The sequence below is a fragment of the Oncorhynchus mykiss genome, chromosome 12 (genome assembly GCF_057628025.1).
Source record: "Oncorhynchus mykiss isolate SJ-2025 chromosome 12, ASM5762802v1, whole genome shotgun sequence".
Taxonomy (NCBI): Eukaryota; Metazoa; Chordata; class Actinopteri; order Salmoniformes; family Salmonidae; genus Oncorhynchus; species Oncorhynchus mykiss.
This window is the reverse complement of record NC_143033.1, coordinates 39411717-39433428: the sequence shown is the minus strand read 5'-3', so window position 1 is coordinate 39433428 and position 21712 is coordinate 39411717. Positions and strand designations below refer to the sequence as shown.

The window sequence follows — 21712 nt, the reverse complement described above, 5'->3', positions numbered from 1 at the left end:
TGCTCTAAAGAAAATATCTGCAGTGTTAAAGATGTGATCAATACATGTCGATGATTTAATTCCTGTGCTGTTTGTAACTACCCTGGTAGGTTGACCGACAACCTGAACCAGATTGCAGGCACTAGTTAAGTTTTTTTCCTGAGTGGGCAGCTTGATGATAGCCGGTCAATATTTCAATCACCCAGAAAATATACTTCTCTGATATCACATACATTATCAAGTATTTCAAACATATTATCCAGGTACTGACTGTTAGCACTTGGTCTATAGCAGCTTCCAACAAGAATGGGCTTTAGGTGATGCAGATGAACCTGTAGCCACATTTCTTCAACAGTATTTAACAGATCTTCTCTAAGCTTTACAGGAATGTGGTTCTGATTATAGACCGCAACACCACCTGCATTTACATTTGTCTTTTCGGTAGATGTTATAACCATGAATTGCTACCACTGTATCATCAAAGGTATTATCTAAGGGAGTTTCAGAGATGAATGTGAATGTCCTGTGTTACAAGCAAGTTACTCACTTCATGGACCTCGTTTCTTAGGCTACATATTTTAAGTGCTAAAAATAGCCCATATTTTCTGGTTCCTTGATTGTTTTTAATGCTTTACTGGGAAGCTTATCAGAGGTAGACTTATTATTTTCATGGAGCTGATAGTGCAGGGTGAGCTTCATAAAGTGATCTTCCTACTATTCCACACCGCCTCAGTGTAACTCTGGTTTGTAGGCTCATGATTACAGCTTGCAACAGATGCCCTCCTAATTGCCCCGAGTACATTAAGTTACTTACATTGTGTTTGCCAGTGCCCCTAAACTCAGCATTATGACAACTCATTGTCACAATAGTAGGGATTAGTTTAGCTGGTCTTGGATCATTATTCCTCCTCCAAACTTTAGTTGGCATTGCATTAGGGCAGGTAGCGTTCTCCTGGCATCTACAAACCCAGATTTGTCCGTCCGTCGGACTACCATCACTCCAGAGAACACGTTTCCACTGCTCCGGTGTCCAATTGCAGCAAGTTTTAAGCCACTCAAGCTGACACTGTGCATGGTGATCTTAGCCTTGTGTGCGGCTCCTCGGCCACGGAACCTATTTCATGAAGCTCCCGACGAACAGTTCTTGTGCTGACATTGCTTCCAGAGGCAGTTTGGAACTCAGTATTGAGTGTTGCAAGTGAAGACATTACTTTTACACACTATGCGCTTCAGCGGTCCCATTCTGTGAGCTTGTGCAGCCTACCACTTCGCTTCAACAGTTATTTCTACTAGACGTTTCCACTTCACAATAACAGCACTTAGTTGACCAGGGAAACTCTAGCAGGGTAGAAATTTGCCAAACTAACTTGTTGGAAAGTTGGAATCCTATAATGGTGTCACAATGAATTGGGGCGGCAGGTAGCCTAGAGATTAGCGCGTTGGGCCTTTAACAGAACGGTTGTTAGATCGAATCCTTACGGTGACAAGGTAAACATCTGTCGTTCTGCCCCTGAACAAGGCACTGCTCCCAGGCTGTTGGAGGGAAGTCATTCCTCTACCCAAGAATAGTAAAGCCCCCTTTACTGACTCAAATAGCTGACCAATCAGCCTGTACAAACTCTTAGTAAACTTCTGGAAAAAATTGTGTTTGACCAGATACAATGCTATTTTACAGTAAACAAATTGACAACAGAATTTCAGCTTGCTTATAGGGAAGGACACTCAACAAGCACTTACACAAATAATTCCCCAGGGTACCCGTTTAGGCCCCTTGCTTTAAAAAAAATATATATATATTTTTTACTAATGACATGCCACTGACTTTGAGTAAAGCTATAGTGTCTATGTATGTGGATGACCCAACATTATACACGTCAGCTAATACAGTGACTGAAATTACTGCAACACTCAACAAAGAGCTGCAGTTAGTTTCAGAGTGGGTGGCAAGGAATAAGCTAGCCCTAAATATTTCTAAAACTAAAAGCATTGTATTTGGAACAAAACACTCACTAAACCCTAAACCTCAACTAAATCTTGTAATAAATCATGTGGAAATTGAGCAAGTTGAGATGACTAAACCTCTTGGAGTAACACAAGATTGTAAACTCATAGTCAAAACATATTGATGCAGTAGTAGCTAAGATGGGGAGAAGTCTGTTTATAATAAAGCGATGCTCTGCCTTAACAACACTATCAACAAGGCATGTCCTACAGGCCCTAGTTTTGTCGCACCTTGACTACTGTTCAGTCGTGTGGTCAGATGCCACAAAAAAGGACTTAGGAAAATTGCAATTGGCTCAGAACAGGGCAGCACGGCTGGCAAATATTAATAATATGCATGCCAATCTCTCCTGGCTGAAAGTGGAGGAGAGATTGACTTCATCACTAGTATTTATGAGAGGTATTGACATGTTGCATGCACCGATCTGTCTGTCTATACTACTGGCACACAGCTCAGACACCCATCCATACCCCACAAAACATGCCACAAGAGGTCTCTTCACAGTCCCCAAGTCCAGAACAGACTATGGGAGGCACACAGTACTACATAGAGCCATGACTACATGGAATTCTATTCCACATCAAGTAACAGATGCAAGCAGTAAAATTAGATTTAAAAAAACAGATAAAAAAACACCTTATGGAACAACGGGGACTGTGAAGCAACAAAAACATTGGCACAGACACATGCATACACACACACAATAACATACACACTATACGCACATATGGATTTAGTACTGTAGATACAGTGCCTTGCGAAAGTATTCGGCCCCCTTGAACTTTGCGACCTTTTGCCACATTTCAGGCTTCAAACATAAAGATATAAAACTGTATTTTTTTGTGAAGAATCAACAACAAGTGGGACACAATCATGAAGTGGAACGACATTTATTGGATATTTCAAACTTTTTAACAAATCAAAAACTGAAAAATTGGGCGTGCAAAATTATTCAGCCCCTTTACTTTCAGTGCAGCAAACTCTCTCCAGAAGTTCAGTGAGGATCTCTGAATGATCCAATGTTGACCTAAATGACTAATGATGATAAATACAATCCACCTGTGTGTAATCAAGTCTCTGTATAAATGCACCTGCACTGTGATAGTCTCAGAGGTCCGTTAAAAGCGCAGAGAGCATCATGAAGAACAAGGAACACACCAGGCAGGTCCGAGATACTGTTGTGAAGAAGTTTAAAGCCGGATTTGGATACAAAAAGATTTCCCAAGCTTTAAACATCCCAAGGAGCACTGTGCAAGCGATAATATTGAAATGGAAGGAGTATCAGACCACTGCAAATCTACCAAGACCTGGCCGTCCCTCTAAACTTTCAGCTCATACAAGGAGAAGACTGATCAGAGATGCAGCCAAGAGGCCCATGATCACTCTGGATGAACTGCAGAGATCTACAGCTGAGGTGGGAGACTCTGACTCTATACAACAATCAGTCGTATATTGCACAAATCTGGCCTTTATGGAAGAGTGGCAAGAAGAAAGCCATTTCTTAAAGATATCCATAAAAAGTGTCGTTTAAAGTTTGCCACAAGCCACCTGGGAGACACACCAAATGTGGAAGAAGGTGCTCTGGTCAGATGAAACCAAAAGTGAACTTTTTGGCAACAATGCAAAACGTTATGTTTGGCGTAAAAGCAACACAGCTGAACACACCATCCCCACTGTCAAACATGGTGGTGGCAGCATCATGGTTTGGGCCTGCTTTTCTTCAGCAGGGACAGGGAAGATGGTTAAAATTGATGGGAAGATGGATGGAGCCAAATACAGGATCATTCTGGAAGAAAACCTGATGGAGTCTGCAAAAGACCTGAGACTGGGACGGAGATTTGTCTTCCAACAAGACAATGATCCAAAACATAAAGCAAAATCTACAATGGAATGGTTCAAAAATAAACATATCCAGGTGTTAGAATGGCCAAGTCAAAGTCCAGACCTGAATCCAATCGAGAATCTGTGGAAAGAACTGAAAACTGCTGTTCACAAATGCTCTCCATCCAACCTCACTGAGCTCGAGCTGGGAAAAAATGTCAGTCTCTCGATGTGCAAAACTGATAGACATACCCCAAGCGACTTACAGCTGTAATCGCAGCAAAAGGTGGCGCTACAAAGTATTAACTTAAGGGGGCTGAATAATTTTGCACACCCAATTTTTCAGTTTTGGATTTGTTAAAAAAGTTTGAAATATCCAATAAATGTCATTCCACTTCATGATTGTGTCCCACTTGTTGTTGATTCTTCACAAAAAAATACCGTTTTATATCTTTATGTTTGAAGCCTGAAATGTGGCAAAAGGTCGCAAAGTTCAAGGGGGCCGAATACTTTCGCAAGGCACTGTATGTGGTAGTGGTGGAGTAGGGGCCTGAGGACACACAGTGTGTTGTGAAATCTGTGAATGTATTGTAATGTTTTTAAAATTGTATAAACTGCCTTAATTTTGCTGGACCCCAGGAAGAGTAGCTGATGCTTTGGCAGAAGCTAATGGGGATCCATAATAAATACTAATATCAATGGTCTGGGGCTGTTTTTCATGTTTCAGGTTAGGCCCTTTAAGATTTCCCTTCACTGGAACTAATGTTACAGCATACTATGACATTCTAGATAATTCTGTGCTGCCAACATTTTGGGGGAAGGCCCTTGCATGACCATGCCCCTGTGCACAAAGTGAGGTCCATACAGAAATGGTTTGTCGATCAGTGTGGAAGAATTTGATTGGCCTGGGATGAATTGGAACGCTGACTGCGAACCAGGCCTAATCGCCCAACATCCCGAATGCTCTTGTGGCTGAATGGAAGCAAGTCCAAACATCTAGTGGAAAGCCTTCCCAGAAGAGTGGAAGCTGCTATAGCAACAAAGGGGTACCAACTCCATATTAATGCCCATGATTTTGGAATGAGATGTTCGAGTAGGTGTCCACTTAGTGTGTTGTGGAATGTATTGTAAAGTTAAAATTGTATAACTGCCTTAATTTAGCCGGACCCTAAGAACAGTAGCTGATGCCTTGACAGCAGCTAAATGGGGATCCATAATAAATACAAATGAATATACTTTTGGTCATGTGTATCACTTAGTTCTGGGTTAACAGAGATTAAAATAATGTAATTTGGTCAGATGCATTTGTTTGTAGTCTGTCCACAAGAGAGTAGGCATCACTCAACTGAAGGTCCAAAGCATTGTTTCCTGTGTTGTCTGCAAAAACATTTCTGTGAGTTGTGTGATGCAAGTAGCTACTTTTTATTTACCAAGATGGGAGTTTCCTCCAGGTGCATCAGGTCCTTAGCCCAGCATTAAAATCTGTTATTTAAGGCTTACATTGAAAGTGAATTTAATCTGCTGTTGGGACATTACGTCTGAGTCCTGGGGGGGGGGGGGGGGGGGGGGGGGGGGGGGTACAGTATATCAGAAAGCCGGATCATTACTTTTAGCCAGCCATCTCTGATCTTATGGTTTGGGAATATGGATTCAGTCTAAAATGTGTCAATCTTTACTGAAGCTGCTTAACTCTTTGAGCCAGCTCTTTGGTGTTAAGCCAATTCACACAATTTACAATGATAACATAACTGGAATGTTAAATAGCATGGTTGATTTTGAATACCATGTTAGATTGAAATGCCTCCATTTAGAATGTTCTTTGGGCTACATTTTGACAGTGCCAACATTCAGTTAGAAATTGACCATATTACTGCTAATGATGGGCAATGTCTCCCCAAAAGACTTCTGAAATGCAACAATGCGGCTTCAACGATATCATGAATTGATACACAATTATGTTACTTGATCCATTTTGACATTTGCACTATTATATTGAATGGTAGCCCACAATCTTGAACATCCTCTGCTTTTTCAGTCTTTTTTTTCTGAACTGGAGACATACATCCATATAACATTATACACTTATAGACAGTCATTCAGAGCAGGGAAGCCCAGCCAACAGATATGGCTGTCTATCAGGACTTGTAGGCTTGGCTCTCTCTGGACTTTGAGTCCTTGGTCACTTCAGGTCGTTCTTGCCCAGGCATGTCAACGGCACTATCCTCTGACCATCCTCCATTGTAGTGGAGCTCTGGGCTCTCACGCTCGGCACAGCTTCAGAGGAAAGTTCTCAGTGATCAGATGTTCGTCATGGAGGACAATCACCACATTCACCTCAAACTCTACAGAGGAACAAAGAATCGCATCTGTCAGCCATCGGTAAACCACAAACTGTTGTACTATTCGACTTGTATTTATTACAGGTGAACTCACCGACTTTAAAGTTGATGGTCTCAAGGGTAGGGCAGGTAAAGAGCCTGGGGAAGACCATGTAGATGGGGATGGGGAGGCTGTGGCAGACATCTCCCTCTGCTATCTGGATGTTCTGGATCTCTGTGGCATCTCTGGCATAGCCCTCAGCACAGCCTGGCGCAGATGGAAAAAACACACCACTAACTTCTATTGGAGTGGGTAGGGCCCTGTTTAGACATTAATCTGGATTGGTGAAAGCAAAGTAATGGGAATCTTACTTTCATTCAATCACGTACAGTTCCGATGAACGATACCCTCAAAGGAAGCATTGTTACAGTATTCTACCAGGGCCTGCCCTCTAAATATACCGAACAAAAATATAAAAACGCAACATGTAAAGTGTAGGTTCCATGTTTCATGAGCTGCAATAAAAAAAATCCCAGAAATGTTCCATACGCACAAAAAGCTTCTCAAATTGTGTACACAACCCTGTTAGTGAGCAATTCTCATTTTCAAAGATAATCAATCCACCTGACAGGGGTGTCATATGAAGAAGAAGATTAAACAGCATGATCATTACACAAGTGCACCTTGTGCTGGGGACAATAAAAGGCCACTAAAATGTTCAGTTGTCTCACATAACACAATGCCACAGATGTCTCAAGTTGAGGGAGTGTGCAATTGGTATGCTGATTGCAGGAATGTCCACCTGTTGCCAGAAAATTGAATGTTAATTTCTCTAACATGAGACACCTCTAAAGTAATTTTAGATTATTTTGCAATACATTCAACTGGCCTTACGACCAAAGACCATGTGTAATCACGCCAGTCAAAGACCTCCATATCCAGCTTCTTCACCTGCAGGATCGTCTGAAACCAGCCACCTGGACAGCTGATGAAACTATGGGTTTGCACAACCAAATAATTTCTGCACAAACTGTCAGAAAATGTTTCAGGGAAGCACATCTGCGTGCTTGTCACCCTTACCATGGACTTGACCTGACTGCAGTGGGCAAATGCTCACTTTCATTGGCCCCTGGCACGCTGGAGAAGTGTGCTCTTCACGGATGAATCCCGGTTTCAGCTGTACTGGGAAAATGGCAGTGTATGGTGTGGGCGAGCGGTTTGTTGATGTCAACATTGTGAACAATGTGCCCCATGGTGAACAGAGTGCCCCATGGTGAAGGGGGGGGTTATGGTATGGGCAGGCATACGCTATGGACAATGAACACAAATGTATTTTATCAAAGGCAATTTGAACGCACAAAGATACCATGACGAGATCCTTAGGCCCATTGTCGTGCCACTCATCCACCACCACCTCATGTTTCAGCATGATAATGCACGGGCCATGTTGCAAGGATCTGTACACAATTCCTGGAAGCAGAAAATGTCCCTGTCCTTCCATGGCCTGCATACTCACCAGACATGTCACCCATTGAGCACGTTTGGGATGCTCTGGATCGACGTGCATGTTCCAGTTTCCGCCATTATCTAGCAACTTCACACAGCCATCGAAGAGTAGTGGGACAACATTCCACAGGCCACAATTAACAGTCTGATCATCTCTATGCGAAGGAGCTGTGTCGCGCTGCATGAGGCAAATAGTGGTCACACCAGATACTGACTTGTTTTCTGATCCACGCCCCTACTTTTCTTTTAAAGGTATGTGACCAACAGATGTATATCTGTAGATTAGGGCCTAATGAATTTATTTCAATTGTATGATTTCCTTATATGAACTGCAACTTAGTAAAATATTTAATTGCTGCATGTTGCGTTTATATTTTTGTTCAGTGTAGATGGGCTACAGTAAGTAACGCCAGACTCACCGCAGGTCTCTACGCGGACCAGCTGTAGCTCGATGCTCTTGATGGCCACATCAGAGCTCTCCACCACCAGTTCTCCAGTCAGGGGCTTAGTGATCACACAGTTGGTGGCATCCAGGTGGCCCCGGATCAGGAACTTGGGCAGCAAACTCCTCTGAGGGAGATGGTGAATAATACAAAGATGGGATGATGTTAACGGTCTGAACATTCCTGCTACGGTGTCTGCTGGTTTCCCTCAAATCATTTTGATCAATGATGGAGTAGACCGATTAAGACCCAGGAAACCAACATCTAGAATGCCAAAAGGTACACTAGACAGTTGAAGTCATAAGTTTACATACACTTAGGTTGGAGTCATTAAAACTATTTTTCCAACCACTCCACAAATTTCTTGTTAACAAACTATAGTTTTGGCAAGTCGGTCAGGACATTACTTTGTGCATGACACAAGTAATTTTTTCAACAATTGTTTACAGAGATTCTCACTTAAAATTCACTGTATCACAATTCCAGTGAGTTAGAAGCTTACATACACAAAGTTGACTGTGCCTTGAAGCAGCTTAGAAAATTCTAGAAAATCATGTCATGGCTTGAGAAGCTTCTGATAGGCTAATTGACATAATTTGAGTCAATTGGAGGTGTACCTGTGGATGTACAGTGCCTTGCAAAAGTATTCGGCCCCCTTGAACTTTGCGACCTTTTGCCACATTTCAGGCTTCAAACATAAAGATATAAAACTGTATTTTTTTGTGAAGAATCAACAACAAGTGGGACACAATCATGAAGTGGAATGACATTTATTGGATATTTCAAACTTTTTTAACAAATCAAAAACTGAAAAATTGGGCTGAATAATTTTGCACGCCCCTTTACTTTCAGTGCAGCAAACTCTCCAGAAGTTCAGTGAGGATCTCTGAATGATCCAATGTTGACCTAAATGACTAATGATGATAAATACAATCCACCTGTGTGTAATCAAGTCTCCGTATAAATGCACCTGCACTGTGATAGTCTCAGAGGTCCGTCAAAAGCGCAGAGAGCATCATGAAGAACAAGGAACACACCAGGCAGGTCGGAGATACTGTTGTGAAGAAGTTTAAAGCCGGATTTGGATACAAAAAGATTTCCCAAGCTTTAAACATCCCAATGAGCACTGTGCAAGCGATAATATTGAAATGGAAGGAGTATCAGACCACTGCAAATCTACCAAGACCTGGCCGTCCCGCTAAACTTTCAGCTCATACAAGGAGAAGACTGATCAGAGATGCAGCCAATAGGCCCATGATCACTCTGGATGAACTGCAGAGATCTACAGCTGAGGTGGGAGACTCTGTCCATAGGACAACAATCAGTCGTATATTGCACAAATCAGTCCTTTATGGAAGAGTGGCAAGAAGAAAGCCATTTCTTAAAGATATCCATAAAAAGTGTTGTTTAAAGTTTGCCACAAGCCACCTGGGAGACACACCAAACATGTGGAAGAAGGTGCTCTGGTCAGATGAAACCAAAATTGAACTTTTGGCAACAATGCAAAACGTTATGTTTGGCGTAAAAGCAACACAGCTGAACACACCATCCCCACTGTCAAACATGGTGGTGGCAGCATCATGTTTGGGCCTGCTTTTCTTCAGCAGGGACAGGGAAGATGGTTAAAATTGCCTCTTTGCTTCACATCATGGGAAAATTAAAAGAAATCAGCCAAGACCTCAGAAAAAACATTGTAGACTTCAACATGTCTGGTTCATCCTTGGGAGCAATTTCCAAATGCCTGAAGGTACCACATTCATCTGTACAAACAATAGTACGCAAGTATAAACACCATGGGACCACGCAGCCATCATACCGCTCAGGAAGGAGACGCGTTCTGTCTCCTAGAGATGAACGTACTTTGGTGCGAAAAGTGCAAATCAATCCCAGAACAACAGCAAAGGACCTTGTGAAGATGCTGGAGGAAACGGGTACAAAAGTATCTACATCCACAGTAAAACAAGTCCTGTATCGACATAACCTGAAAGGCCGCTCAGCAAGGAAGAAGCCACTGCTCCAAAACCGCCATAAAAAAGCCAGACAACGGTTTGCAACCGCACGTAGGGACAAAGATCATACTTTTTGGAGAAATGTCCTCAGGTCTGATGAAACAAAAATAGAACTGTTTGGCCATAATGACCAATGTTATGTTTGGAGGAAAAGGGGGGATGCTTGCAAGCCGAAGAACACCATCCCAAACGTGAAGCACGGGGGTGGCAGCATCATGTTGTGGGGGTGCTTTGCTGCAGGAGGGACTGGTGCACTTCATAAAAAAGATGGCGTCATGAGGCAGGACAATTATGTGGATATATTGAAGAAACATCTCACGACATCAGTCAAGAAGTTAAAGCTTGGTCGCAAATGGGTCTTCCAAATGGACAATGACCCCAAGCATACTTCCAAAGTTGTGGGAAAATGGCTTAAGGACAACAAAGTCATGGTATTGGAGTGGCCATCACAAAGCCCTGACCTCAGTCCTATAGACAATTTGTGGGCAGAACTGAAAAAGAGTGTGCGAGCAAGGAGGCCTACAAACCTGACTCAGTTACACCAGCTCTGTCAGGAGGAATGGGCCAAAATTCACCCAACTTATTGTGGGAAGCTTGTGGAAGGCTACCTGAAACATTTGACTCAAGTTGAACAATTTAAAGGCAATGCTACCAAATACTAATTGAGTGTATGTAAACTTCTGACCCACTGGGAATGTAATGAAAGAAATAAAAGCTGAAATAAATTATTTTCTCTTCTATTATTCTGACATATCACATTCTTAAAATAAAGTGTTGATCCCAACTGACCTAAGACAGGGAATTTTTACTAGGACTAAAGGTCAGGAATTGTGAAAAAACTGAGTTTAAATGTATTTGGCTAAGGTGTATGTAAACTTCCGACTTCAACTGTATATATACACAAAAGTATGTGGACCCCCCTTCAAATTAGTGGATTCAGTTATTTCAGCCATACCTGTTGCTGACAGGTGTATAAAATTGAGCACACAGCCATGCAATCTCCACAGACAAACACAGGCCTTACTGAAGAGCTCAGTGACTTTCAACATGGCACCTTCATAGGATGCCATCTTTCCAACAAGTATGTTCGTCAAATTTCTGCCCTGCTAGACCTGCCCTGGTCAACTGTAAGTGTTGTTTTTGTGAAGTGGAAACGTCTAGCAGCAACAACGGCTCAGCCGTGAAGTGGTAGGTCACAAGCTCACAGAACGGGACTGCTGAGTACTGAAGCATGTAAAAATATGTCCTTGGTTGCAACACTCACTACTAGCGTGTTCCAAACTTCCTCTGGAAGCAACGTCAGCACAATAACTGTTTGTAGGCAGCTTCATGAAATGGGTTTCCATGGCCAAGCAGCCGCACACAAGCCTAAGATCATCATGCACAATGCCAAGTGTCAGCTGGAGTGATGTAAAGCTCTCTTCCATTGGCAGTACAAGCGCATTCTCTGGAGTGATGAATCACGCATTCCCATCTGGCAGTCCGACAGACGAATCTGGGTTCGGCAGATGCCACGAGAACGCTACCTGCCCGAATGCATAATGCCAACTGTAAAGTTTGGTGGAGGAGGAATAATGGTCTGGGGCTGTTTTTCATGGTTCGGCCTAGGCCCCTTAATTCCAGTGAAGGGAAATCGTAACTCAACCGCAAACAATGGCATTCTAGAGGATTCTGTGCTTCCAACTTTCTGGCAACAGTTTGGGGAAGGCCCTTTCCTGTATCAGCATGACAATGCCCCCATGCACAAAGCAAGGTTCATACAGAAATGGTTTGTTGAGATCACTGTGGAAGAACTTGACTGGCCTGCACAGAGACCTGAACTCAACCCCATCGAACACCTTTGGGATGAATTGGAATTGTGAGCCAGGCCTAACCGGTCAACATCAGTGCCGGCCTCACCAATGCTCGTGGCTGAATGGAAGCAAGTCCCCGCAGCAATGTTCCAACATCGAGTGGAAAGCCTTCCCAGAAGAGTGGAGGCTGTTATAGCAGCAAAGGGGACCAACTCCATATTAATGCCCATGATTTTGGAATGAGATGGTCGACAAGTAGGTGTCCACATACTTTTGGTCATGTAGTGTAGTTTAAATGTAATTTAACATTTTGTAGGTGTTTGGTCATATTCCCAACAGGTCTGCTGTACCTCGCGGACATTCTGCAGGGTCTCTGGCGTGATGGTGAAGTCTACCGGGGTGGGTTGCAGCTTGGCTTTCTGTGGCTGAGAGAAGAGAAAATGGACAGTCTAACCATGAGCAAATGGTCTGCATGGCCCCAGAGAAGGAACAGTCCCCTAGTAATCATGTATGATGTCATTGTGTAACTATAGATTACAACATCACTTCACTTGTAACTTCATCTATATTGAAGAAAATCATGAGAAACTACAGGCCTGTTTTTTACTGTAGCTACATGAAACTTAAAATCAAGCAATGTCAGATCATGTTATGGTGGTGTTTTTGTATGGTATTCTCAGAAGAGATTAGATATTGGTCTGAGTCAGGATGATGGTTGATCTCACCAGACAGTGCACCATGAATTCACAGGTCTTGCTCAGGTCTTTGGCCAACAAGGAGCGCTTCATGTCACAACGGAGGGTGTACTGAGAAAATAAACACCATACAATGATTAACATTAGTAACAAGGCTTTTGTGGATACAAATCATTTTTCCACACATGATATTGTCAGGAGAAACAGGCATATATGATTGTTAAAAGCCTGCCTTAAAATAAAGCTGGATACTTTTTCCAGTGGTAGAATTGAGACTGATAAGTCACACACACACACACACCCCCCCCCCCCATGGGGTTCCTCATCAGTACTATCTGAAGTTTAGGTCTAATATTAGATGCAGTACAGAGCCTCCCCTCTGTCCTTCGAATGCCTCGCTTATTCTGGAAAGCAATAAAAATACCTAATCTACTAGATCGTACTGTTTCAGAAGACATAGCTTTTCAAGGGTAAACATTCTTATTGGACAAAAACAAAGCCTATTAGAGAATTTTTCTCCAAAGGTTTAATGCTCAAGCGTTACACTATTGAAATGTTGGCCTACACCTCATTGATTTTGCAGACAACAGAACACATCTAGATCCTTTCTGAAGCTTGACTGATTCAGGGGACAAAATAAAACTCCAGTTTGAGAGTAAAAATGCCTCAGCAACTACAGAATGCCTTATTTTTACTCCAGCAAAATTTAAGATTGCTGGAACTTGACCTTTCAGCATCTGCTAATAACATTATTTCATTGCTTAGGCCTATACATCTGCAGTGATGAAAACATGTTTTTTTAAGCAAACATTTAGTCTTCCTTGTATTTTTTTTGTTGCAGTTTCCTTGAGACAACAAACGACTGGAACACAGGGAATGTCAATCTGTGCCACTCTGTCTCTATAATTACACCTCATTAGCGTCAGAGAGGTTTACAATCACAGTTGTTTTTGTATTTCTCCAGATGACATGACAATAAAAGGGATCTTTTAAATTGTCATTAGAAATAGCATGGGCACTGCGTCAGCTGAAGCAGGTCTGACCCAAAGATGGCAGACAAAATACATACACAATCAATTTTGGACACTGAAATATCTGCTTTGGGAGGTATAGTATGGTTCCCTGGCTGGTCCTTGTCTGACATGGAGAAGAATCTAGGTCATAGTCTGAAAACACAGAAGACAGCCATTTGCAAAGTGCAGGGCAGGCCCCAGCTCTGTGGTCATTACCTGAATGTTGACGAAAACGCCATGGTAGGTCTCATACAGCACTTTGTTGCCCTTTGTGTGCAGGGGGAACTCAAAGGGAATCTCTGTCTTGCCTCCAGGCACCTTGCCTTGCTTTACCACTTCAATGTTGCTCGTAATAAGTTGAATGGGCTGTTACAGAAAGAGGGGAGAGATCCATCTGTGACATCAGAGCCATTGATATACAGAATTAGGTAAGGTATATATGCTCCATGTTGGCACTAAACAGTCCATGACAACAACATAATCTAATCATGTGAAAGAGGCAGTTCAATGTGTAGTGATCCTTGGGCTTGGGAATACCGTTGGACTCTCACCTTAACAGAGTTGTAGAAGGCCTCAAAGACTCCCACACTCTTGGAGCTAAGCTGTAGGTTGACAATTCCCTCCATGGTGAGAGTGATGCCCTGGTGCTGGACCGCCTCCTTACTAACTATCGCCACAACACCGGCAAGGACCTCCTGACATAATAAACCAGAAATTATATTACAAATATGAAATGCAAAAAGTATCACACTCTTGGTGTTTAGGATGTTCATAAAGCGGTACTATGACCAGGGGGTTTGGTGAAAAGATACACATAACTGACAAAATAAAGGAAACACCAGCAAAGTGTCTTAAGCCGCCAGAACAGCTTCAGTGCAAGTTGGCATTTTTTCTACAAGTGTCTGGAACTCTACTGGAGGGATGCGATACCATTCTTCCACAAGACATTCCATCAATTGGTGTTTTGTTGATGGTGGTGGAAAACACTGTCTCTGGCTTCGCTCCAGAATCTCCCATAAGTGTTCAATTGGGTTGAGATCTGACGACTGACACACACGATGATGAGATGTTAATTGCGTAATTAACTTAGGTACCACAACTGTTTGGAAGCACCTGCTTTCAATATACTTTCTTTCCCTCTTTTACTCAAGTGTTTCCTTTATTTCGGCAATTACTTGTATGTCGTCATCCGCGATATGCAACTTTTCAGGGAAGTTAGGAACCAATATACACAGGCAGTTAGGAAAGCAAAGGCTAGCTTTTTCAAACAGAAATGTGCATCCTTTAGCACAAAATCCCAAAAGTTCTGGGACAGTGTAAAGTCCATGGAGAATAAGAGCACCTCCTCCCAGCTGCCCACTGCACCGAGGCTAGAAAACACTGTCACCACCGATAAATCTACAATAATTGAGAATTTCAATAAGCATTTTTCTACAGCTGGCCATGCTTTCCACCTGGCTACCCCTACCCCGGTCAACAGCTCTGCACCCCCTACAGCAACTTGCCCAAGCCTCCCCCATTTCTCCTTCACCCAAATCCATAGCTGATGTTCTGAAAGAGCTGCAAAATCTAGACCCCTACAAATCAGCTGGGCTAGACAATCTGGACCCTCTCTTTCTAAAAATTATCCGGCACAATTGTTGCAACCTCTATTACTAGCCTGTTCAACCTCTTTCGTATCGTCTGAGATTCCCAAAGATTGGAAAGCTGCCACGATCATCCCCCTCTTCAAAGGGGGTGACATTCTAGACCCAAACAGCTACAGACCTATATCTATTCTACCCTGCCTTTCTAAGGTATTTGAAAGCCAAGTTAACAGATCACCACCATTTCGAATCCCACCGTACCTTCTCCGCTATGCAATCTGGTTTCCAAGCTGGTCATGGGTGCACCTCAGCTACGCTCAAGGTCCTAAACGATATCATAACCGTCATCGATAAAAGAATACTGTGCAGCCGTACTCATCGACCTGGCCAAGGCTTTCGACTCTGTCAATCACCACATTCTTATCGGCAGACTCAACAGCCTTGGTTTCTCAAATGACTGCCTTGCCTGGTTCACCAACTACTTCTCAGACAGAGTTCAGTGTGTCAAATCGGAGTGCCTGTTGTCCGGACATATGGCAGTCTCTATTGGGGTGCCACAGGGTTCAATTCTCAGGCCGACTCTTTTCTCTGTATATATCAATGATGTCGCTCCGTCTGGTGATTCTCTGATGCACCTCTACGCAGACAACACCATTCTGTATACTTCTGGCCCTTCTTTGGACACTGTTAACTGACCTCCAGACGAGCTTCAATGCCATACAACTCTCCTTCTGTGGCCTCCAACTGCTCTTAAACACAAGTAAAACTAAATGCATGCTCTTCAACCGATCACTGCCCGCACCTGCCCTTCCTCCCTTGTCTTACCTCATTTGCACACACTGCATATAGACTTTTTTTCTACTGTATTGACTATGTTTGTTTATTCCATGTGTAACTGTGTTGTTGTGTGTCAATCTGCTGTGCTTTATCTTGGCCAGGTTGCAGCTGTAAATGAGAACTTGTTCTCAACTAGCCTACCTGGTTAAATAAAGGTGAAATAAATCAAAAATAAAGACTGTAAACTCTCCTTCCAGACTCATATTAAGCACCTCCAATCCAAAATTAAATCTAGAATCGGCTTCCTATTTCACAATCTTAATTAAATCTAGAATCAGCTTCCTATTTCATGCTGCCAAACATACTTTCGTAAAACTGACTACTCTACCGATCCTTGACTTCGGCGATGTCATTTACAAAATAGCCTCCAATAGTCTACTCAGCAAATTGGATGCAGTCTATCACAGTGTCATCTGTTTCGTCACCAAAGCCCCATATTCTACCCACCACTGCGACCTGTATGCTGTCGTTGGCTGGCTTCGCTTCATATTCGTCGCCAAACCCACTGGCTCCAGGTCATCGATAAGTCTTTGCTAGATAAAGCCCCTCCTTATCTCAGCTCACTGGTACCATAGCAGCACCCACCCGTAGCATGCACTCCAGCAGGTATATTTCACTGGTCACCCCCAAAGCCAATTCCTCCTTTGATCGCCTTTCATTCCAGTTCACTGCTGCCAATGACTGGAATGAATTGCAAAACTCACTGAAGCTGGAGACTCATTTCTCCCTCACTAACTTTAAGCATCAGCTGTCAGAGCAGCTTACAGATCATTGCACCTGTACATAGCCCATCTGTAAGTAGCCCATCCAATTACCTCATCCCCATATTGTTATTTTCTAGCTCCTTTGCACCCCATTATCTCTACTTGCACATTCATCTTCTGCACATCTATCACTTGTGTTTATTTGCTCAATTGTAATTATTTCACCACTACGGCCTCCTATTTATTGCCTTACCTTCCTAATCTTACTTCATTTGTACACACTCTATATAGACTTTTCTATTGTGTTATTGACTGTACATTCATTTATTCCATGTGTAACTCTGTTATTGTTTGTGTCACACAGCTTTGCATTATCTTGGCCAGGTCGCTGTTGTAAATGAGAACTTGTTCTCAACTGGCCTACCTGGTTAAATAAAAGGTCAAATAAAATTTTTAAAACTCATGTTCGACAACGCAGGACATCCACTAGAGGGCAGTAGAAACCTTACACATTGAAGAAATTGATAACTGCTGATCAGTCAAAATAATCATTATCATCTCTTCACCACAAACACATAAAATGTTGCTCTGTAGTAAGAAAAACAATTATCATGCACACGACTTGCCAAGTTGTTAGAGCTACGAAGCACAGCAATTTAACTCAAGGTTAATCTAGCCACTGTATTGTGAAGTTAATGATACAATTGGAGTAAAACAATGGTCAACACGAGCTAGTAACAGAACATGTCGAGGGTAGAAGAGGTTAAAATACGGGTGGTTAAGTACTTATTTAACACTTAATTGTATCACCTGTCACTGATGCACTTGTTCAAGCTATACCATTTGGAATGACTTCTGCTGAGTACGTGACCTGCTTTATACCCAAACAAGCGTTGGGTATATGTCATCGCTTCTTACAGTTTGGTAGCATCGAGACTTATACTGTATATCTTACTATGTAAATTTCAGGCAAATTGACCCTTACCCCCTCATGATATACTTTATTTGCTCTTTTCAGTCTGATGTCCAAACTAGCACTCATTTTCGACGATTTGGCGGATATCGATCAAAATGTAAAGCAAAGACAATCCACCTTTCTCCTCTTCAGCTGCGATATTTCCTCATACAGGTCATGTGATAAATTGTAGATCTGTCATGTGACCAATACCCCGGCCCGCTATGTCCGCCCCCCAAATTAAGAGAATTTTGGCGAGTTCATATGCTATTCGGAACTAGGAAACTCGGAAATGTCTGACTTGCTGATTCGTTGAACGCGCCACGTGTGCGTCACGTGTATAACTATAACCAGTTAGCAAGTCGGAAATGTCCAAGTTTCCTCCTTCCGACCGGTACGTCAACGCGTCAAGAGTCAGAGCCAGCAGTCTAATCGCGTTATTTTTACCCTATCAACCCTCGCGCTGAATCTTAGGTAGCTGCCTGGCTGGAGTGACTCATAATGGGCGTGTCGTGTCGAGAGAAGTGGGAGGATGGGGAGAAATGGGACAATCAAGATCAGTGACAGTTGGGTGGAAAGAGAGGAAATGGCTACTGTGCTTGAATCTGAAAGTGCGGCAAGTAAAGTGTGTGACAATTAATGGAAAATAGTGAAATCAAAGAATGGAACAAAATGAGCAAAAGTTGCAGTAGAAGACAAGGAAGGACCTGTCCAATAATGCTTTTCTTATTGGACTGTGTTTTTTGGACAAGGAGATTCATTTGGAAAATCCATTTGTAATATCGAGGACTGTGAAGAAAGCAGTGGATTGAATCAAGGTGACTAGAAGCAGCCTAGTTTTGGTTAATTGTGTTAATGGAGAACAGAAGAAGCATGCACTAGATCTGGCAAAATTGTCCACATCAGAAGTAACATATTGCTCTTCGGAGCAGGGCACCTGCCAAGGGAGTTATAGCTGGAGTCTCGTTGGATATAGATGACAAGTACCATAGTCACAAAATCACAGGAGTGGTCAGTGCACATTGCCTGACCCGTATGATAAATGGAGGGAAGGAGAAAAGCCTATCGATATTGTTGTTTGAGGAGACTCTACCTTAATATGTGAAGCTTGGATATGTGAGAGCATTTGTGTACTAATCATTACAGTGTGGGAATTGTAAAGGATATGGTCATGTGTCAAATTTTTTCAGGCGGGAGAAGTATAATATTGAAGAATCTGTCATTCTGTCCGGACTTCCTTGAGTGCCCTATTAGGGTGAAGGAGGTAGAGGCGTCAAGGTTCAGGGCTGTGCAGCAGATCACCTATGTGGAGACGGTGAAGAGAGTTGAAGTGGCAAGAGGCAATAGTGTTGAAGATATGGCAGTGGATGCATTGAAACCAGTTCCTAATGTTTTAAGTCAATCGAGTGATCTGGATACACTCATTGTGAAGAAAGTGGATTTTGTGCCATTTATAGCCACAGTGATTAATTGTACAGCACAAGGGTCTAAGAAGCTGGAGATCACTATATTTGCAGCCGAGAAGTTTTTGGGGGCTCCATGAAGCACTGCAAGGACTATTGTCGCTAGGAAATGTCCCACCCTCACAGGAGTCTTTTGAGCCTGTGGATGGACCTGATTAGAATGTATGAATTAATTTTTACAGAAAAGCAGGTTGATTTTGTTTAGTTAATACATTTTTTAATAGTTTGTATGATATTTGATTTATTTGACCCACATTATTTTGTTTTTTGGGATTCTTATTATTCACCCGTACAGTTGGTGGTGAAATGCACATGAAATTGTTGCAAACTCCATTATACCATAGAAGAAGAAGCATTGACAATTGGGATAATTTGTTGCCAATCAATGCCATTTTTGGGGCTGCTTTGGCCGTTGTGTTTCAAACTTTCAGTGCGTGTTCTTTGGCAGAGATGACGGTAGGTATTTTAGCTAACGTAACATTTTGCTGTTCACTTAGAGCTCTGTATTTGGTATAACGTTAGCTAGCTACCAGTATCTAAACCAAATCAAATGTTATTTGTCACATGCACCAAATACAACAAGTGTAGACTGTACTATGAAATGTTTACTTACAAGCCCTTAACCAACAATGCCGTTCAATAAATAAAGTCAAGAAAATATTTACAAAATAAACTGAAGTAAAAAATAAGTAACACAATAAAATAACAATAACGAGATTACATACAGGGTGTACCGGTACCGAGTCAATGTGCGGGGGTACAGGTCAGGTGAGGTCATTTGTACATGTAGGTAGGGGTAAAGTGACTATGCCTAGATAAACAGTGAGTACCAGCAGTGTAAACACAAAGGGAGCTGATCCCCTTTGTGTTTACACTGCTGGTACTCGCTGTTTATCTAGGCATAGTCACTTTACCCCTACCTACATGTACAAATGACCTTGCCTGACCTGTGTCAATGTAAATGGTCTGGGTGGCCATTTTATAAATTGTTCAGCAGTCTTATGGCTTGGGGGTAGAAGTTGTTAAGGTGGCCTTTTTGACCTAGACTTGGTACTGCTGGCCGTGCAGTAGCAGAGAGATCCATCTATGACTTGGGTGACTGGAGTCTTTGACACTTTTTTGAGCCTTCCTCTGACACCGCCTAGTATATAGGTCCTGGATGGCAGGAAGCTTGGCCCCAGAGATGTACTGGGCTGTACACACTATCATCTGTAGCACCTTCCGGTCGAATGCCGAACAGTTGCCATACCAGACAGTGATGCAACTGGTTAGGATGCTCTCGATGGTGCAGCTGTAGAACTGTTTGAGCACCTGCCAAATCTTTTCAGTCTCATGAGGAGGAAAAGGTGTTGTGGTGCCCTCTTCACAAGTGTCTTGATGTGTTTGGACCATGATAGTTTGTTGTTCAGGTAGACAACAAGGAACTTGAAACTCTCAACCCACTCCACTACAGCCCTGTCGATGTTCGGCCCTCATTTTCCTGTAGTCCATGATCAGCTCCTTTGTCTTGCTCATGTTGAGGGATAGGTTGTTGTCTTGCCACTGGACTGCCAGGTCTCTGACCTCCTCCCTATAGGCTGTCTCATCGTTATCTCACCGTTGTGTCGTCAGCAAACTTAATGATGGTGTTGGAGTCCTGCTTGACCACTCAGTTGTGGGAGTACAGGAGGGGGCTAAGCACGCACCCCTGAGGGGCCCCCGTGTTGAGGATCAGTGTGGCAGATGTGTAGTTGCCTACCCTTACCACCTGGGGGAGGCCTGTCAGGAAGTCCAGGATCCAGTTGCAGAGGGAGGTGTTTAGTCCCCGGGTCCTTAACTTAGTGATGAGCTTTGTGGGCACTATGGTGTTGAACGCTGAGCTGTAGTCAATGAACAGCATTCTCACATAGGTGTTCCTTTTGTCCAGGTGGGAACGAGCAGTGTGGAGTGCGATTGAGATTGCGTCCTCTGTGGATCTTTTTGGGCGATATGCGAATTGGAGTGGGCCTAGGGTTACCTTGATGATGGTGTTGATGTGAGCCATGACCAGCCTTTCAAAGCACTTCATGGCTACTGACGTGAGAGCTATGGGGCGGTAGTCATTTAGGCAGGTTACCTTCGCTTTGTTGGGCACAATCAACAGTATCAGTCAAAAGTTTGCACACACCTACTTATTCCAGGGTTGTTCTTTATTTTGATTATTTTCTACATTGTAGAATAATAGTGAAGACATTAAAACTATGAAAAAACACGTATGGAATAATTTAGTAACAAAAAAAGTGTTAAACAAATTAAAAATATTTTAGATTCTTCAAAGTAGCCAGCCTTTGCATTGATGACAGCTTTGCACTCTTGGCATTCTCTCAACCAGCTTCACCCGGAATGCTTTTCCAACAGTCTTGAAGGACTTCCCACATATGCTGAGTACTTGTTGGCTGCTTTTCTTTCACTCTGCAGTCCAACTCATCCCAAACCATCTCAATTGGGTGGAGGTCAGGTGATTGTGGAGTTTCATCATAGTGCTTGATGGTTTTTGCGACCTCACTTGAAGAAACGTTCAAAGTTCTTGACATTTTCCAGAATGACTGGCCTTCATGTCTTAAAGTAA

At 42.7% G+C, this 21712-nt stretch overlaps 1 protein-coding gene and 1 long non-coding RNA gene across 3 annotated transcripts; one reads left to right on the top strand and one right to left on the bottom strand.

The window, feature by feature from the left end:
• Nucleotides 1-5203: 5203 nt before the first annotated feature.
• Nucleotides 5204-18096, bottom strand: vps26c (VPS26 endosomal protein sorting factor C). 2 transcript variants are annotated; one of them, XM_021623716.3, is made up of 8 exons: nt 17693-18096; nt 14132-14275; nt 13797-13946; nt 12598-12678; nt 12223-12297; nt 8047-8197; nt 6236-6388; nt 5204-6144 (listed from the first exon to the last, which is right to left on the bottom strand). In XM_021623716.3, exons 1-8 carry the CDS (start codon nt 17747-17749, stop codon nt 6062-6064), a joined length of 894 nt encoding a protein of 297 aa, XP_021479391.1. In that variant the 5' UTR covers nt 17750-18096; the 3' UTR covers nt 5204-6061. The 2 variants fall into 2 exon arrangements, with proteins under 2 accessions (XP_021479391.1, XP_036793422.1); XM_036937527.2 differs by having other exon boundaries at nt 17801-18096.
• A 131-nt stretch (nt 18097-18227) lies between these two features.
• LOC149979165 (uncharacterized) lies at nt 18228-19798 on the top strand. Its single transcript, XR_016485058.1, has 2 exons — nt 18228-18480; nt 18853-19798. It is a non-coding gene; the product is annotated as an uncharacterized LOC149979165 (long non-coding RNA).
• The last annotated feature ends 1914 nt before the right edge of the window (nt 19799-21712 follow it).